The sequence below is a fragment of the Lytechinus variegatus genome, chromosome 14 (assembly GCF_018143015.1).
Source record: "Lytechinus variegatus isolate NC3 chromosome 14, Lvar_3.0, whole genome shotgun sequence".
Taxonomy (NCBI): domain Eukaryota; kingdom Metazoa; phylum Echinodermata; class Echinoidea; order Temnopleuroida; family Toxopneustidae; genus Lytechinus; species Lytechinus variegatus.
This window is the reverse complement of record NC_054753.1, coordinates 20,636,315-20,640,038: the sequence shown is the minus strand read 5'-3', so window position 1 is coordinate 20,640,038 and position 3,724 is coordinate 20,636,315. Positions and strand designations below refer to the sequence as shown.

Below are 3,724 nucleotides of genomic sequence, written 5' to 3'. Positions count from 1 at the left end.
TAAAGGTTTCACAAAATAAAATTCTGGCGCTTATCATCGATTCAATTTTCAGATATTCTAGTAAACCCTTATCCCTTCAGTTAAAGTTGCTTCCTCTTCTTTTGATGAGTTAGTCAGGTTCAAAGGTAGCTGGGAATACCCGTACTATTTACAGGAAGTTCGAATCGGGTGTGTTTTTTTTTACTCTTGTAGTTGATTTGAATTTGTATTGAACTACACATTAGCAATAACATGAAGTGATCATTGTGTTGTAATGCCAACCTGGCGTTTCAATACGTTAGTACTAACTTGACTTGTATGTTATTTGTCGGAATTTAAATCGCATGTTCGTAAATTGATTTAGCGATGGCTGAGAAGTGTGAATCAGACAAACTTCCAAGTTCTTCACCGAACCTGATATGTCCATTATGCCTTGTTATATTTGTCGAGGCGACAATCCTGACTTCATGTGGACACACATTTTGTAGGCGATGCCTCAAGAAATACGATCTAACCCATCAGGACCTTGATCACATGGTCTGTCCTCTCTGCAGGAAGATAACCAAGTTGTACGCCAACCGTGTCGATGATCTCCGCCTCAATGACTCCATCAACGGACGCGTAGACGATTACCACGCCAAGTGTGGAGGGATGAATGCTGTCCTTGAGATGTGCCAGAAATGCACCGCTTGCAAGTCTCTGAAAGACGCTGTATCATTCTGCAGAACATGTAATTATTACATGTGTGATGAGTGCTTACATTGTCATCTTAATCTTACAGTCGTCTTCGAAAGTCATGAGATTGTCTCCATTGATGATGTCATCGAAGGGAAGGTCAGCATTGGTCATTTATTCGAGAAGTGTTCCATCCACAAACAAGAGAACAAAGATATGTTTTGTGAGGTTTGTAAGGTCCATGTCTGTCAAAAATGTGTACTCGTTGATCATCAAAATCACAAAATCAAGAACCAGGTTGACTTTGAGCAGGAGTTGCGACGGAAGGTAAATTTATTCATAATTATCACAGTAAAAACGCTGTATAAAAATCTATATAACACTCTTCACTATTTGAACCTTACAGTAGTTGTTAAGAAGTTTAAACAGCCAGACATTTTTTTGAGAATCAAATATCATTAATCAAACTTAGCTGTATAAAAGTTTAAACACTAAAAAATATTTAAACAAGTAATGTGAGGTTAAACAGTTGTAAAAAAATGTAGGCAACATTAATTTTTGAAAGCGTACCCTCTTAAAAGGGTTGGTCAAAAAAGGCCAAATTTTTAACCATACTATCAATACTACTATTAGTTAAAATCTGTCCAAATTGGGTAATAAGAACTAATAATTCGGTAATAAATTTGCTCAATTAGATAATGATTGCCTAGAATATATAAGCATGTATATATTTCTTTACAAACAAACTTTACCCAACGCAGTGGACAGTATGTTGCCCAACATATTAGGGTGATCATTGATGTCGATGATGAAAATAAATTATTAATAACAAAAAGCACCAAAGATCATACCAGGTATTTTAATGATTTTATGATTATCATGATGATAATAATCATCATGATTATCACAATATTAAGATATATAGGATATTAAGAACAGTAACTGGACTTTAAAGATTGAAAAAAATAATATTAATGACAATGAAATATTAATGATAATGATAATGATAATTATAATAAAAAGAATAATAATACTTATAATCATAGACATGAATATTGATCAATAGAATGACAACAATAATAGATGGTGTTGAATACAGATTGACAATGATATATAATAATTTGTAATTCCACCATCAGTATGTAATATGTTGTTGCATTTACTCCAGTTCTATACTCTTTATGTTGAATTACATCGATGATTATTACCGTTAGTATTTAAATATGCCATACAATTTTGTAATTATACGTTGTCTCTCTTCAAGCTTATTCAGAATATTGTATGTTAATTCTGTGTGATTAAATTTTTGTTACCTATATAATTTGTTATTTTTATCCATTATGGAATATTTCCAGATCTAACTCGCTGTTTTTACTTATAACTTTCAATTCGTAGGTGACAGACCTTGCTCAACGATGTGCCGACAAGAAAGCAGAGCTGGAGAAGAACATTCAGAACATAGAAATACAACGTCATGAGGTACACACTGCAGTGCAGACACTACTAGATGATGTCAGGCAAGCCTACAGCATCAAGGCCAAGGAACTTGAAGAAAATCTTCGAAATCTCACCGACCAAATACATGCATTACAGCATAGTTTTGATGACGAGCTCGACGTCTTGAAGTCAAAAGATCGACAGAGGATCAAGAGTATTTGTAGATCAATTACTTTGGTAGATAATGACAGACTGGGTCATCTTGAGACAGACACTCTATCTGCTCATACCTCGCTCTGTGAGGAGCTGGATGCCATGCTGAAGGAGTTTACTGATCACACTTCTGCGGAAGCTATTAAGAAGAAAGCACAGGAGAAGAGGTTCAAACCAGCAGACGATACTCGTCTTGACCTCGGGAGTATTTCAGGATCATGTCCCAAGATGAAAGTCATTCAGTGTGTTGATCTACGGGAATGGATGCACGGTATGACAAGGTACTCCAATAGCACTGTCGCTATCGTGTATGGGGATTGTGTACAAGGTATTGATATCATTGATTCAAATGGTGGTAAGCAACGATATAGTAACATATTAGCCTTAAATGACATGAAATGTTATGATCTGGTTTTGCAACGGGACGGGGCGTTATGCATGTCGACTGGTTATACAGAAGCCCACATCTACTCTCGCCTTGGCTTCAGGAAAGCAACAATCCACGTGAGAGACAATGGATATTTTCTCAGAGTTAACAGAAGTCCATCAGATGAAATCATCATTAGTAACTATAGAAAAAAAGTCTATATCTATGACCCGACAGGATCCACTCTTAAACACACTGTTCAAACAAAGAACAGGACGAAGCAGGCATCTATCACAAGGACGGGTTTGATCGTCACGAGTTCATGTTTTGCCGATCCAAGCGTGATGACGGTCTATGACAGGGATGGGAATGCTGGTGAGTCTCTACAAGCTCCAGAGGATGTCTACCTGTATGCTGCCGTGGATGAGCAGGACAGGGTGTATGTAGCGAGTGCTGATACGAAGAATAGTAGCGTCGTGATCAGGCTCTATGATCTTGATGGTCTGAACCTGAAGGAAAGAGTTGAATTTAATGCACTTAATATGACATTGGGTTGGAAGTCGTGTTACCTGGTTTCTCTCTCCCCAGACATGCTCGCCTTTGCTTGTTATAAAAAGTTATATTTCATCAAGGTATCACTGTAATCTACGTTATATCACACCATGTAGTATGGAAACTGACATGCTTTCATCCTGCTACAATACAAATCTAATTTAACACGTGTCGATAATCAGTGTTAAATGTATATTACTTACCATGTGATATCTTCATCCAATGACAAAATCAGTTAATGCGATATGGATAGTCTTAATTACCTTGGTTTCGTATAAATTAGTGAACAGGTGGAGATGTGAATATATAATTTATATTCATTTTCCAATATATGCGTGTATAAATACAAACTTTATCTCAATTATTATATACATAATATTGCATATAGGAATGTATTGTACCCGGGGGGCAGTTACATTGACGAGTGGATACCATGCGCGACCGAAAAACACGTAAAAAGGATGTCTTTTTCACGATAGGGCACGTTACGTACGTAACGTG

At 36.5% G+C, this 3,724-nt stretch overlaps 1 protein-coding gene across 1 annotated transcript; it reads left to right on the top strand.

Moving 5' to 3' along the window:
• Positions 1-345: 345 nt before the first annotated feature.
• LOC121427242 (E3 ubiquitin-protein ligase TRIM71-like) lies at positions 346-3,315 on the top strand. Its single transcript, XM_041623556.1, has 2 exons — positions 346-981; positions 2,050-3,315. Exons 1-2 carry the CDS (start codon positions 346-348, stop codon positions 3,313-3,315), a joined length of 1,902 nt encoding a protein of 633 aa, XP_041479490.1.
• The last annotated feature ends 409 nt before the right edge of the window (positions 3,316-3,724 follow it).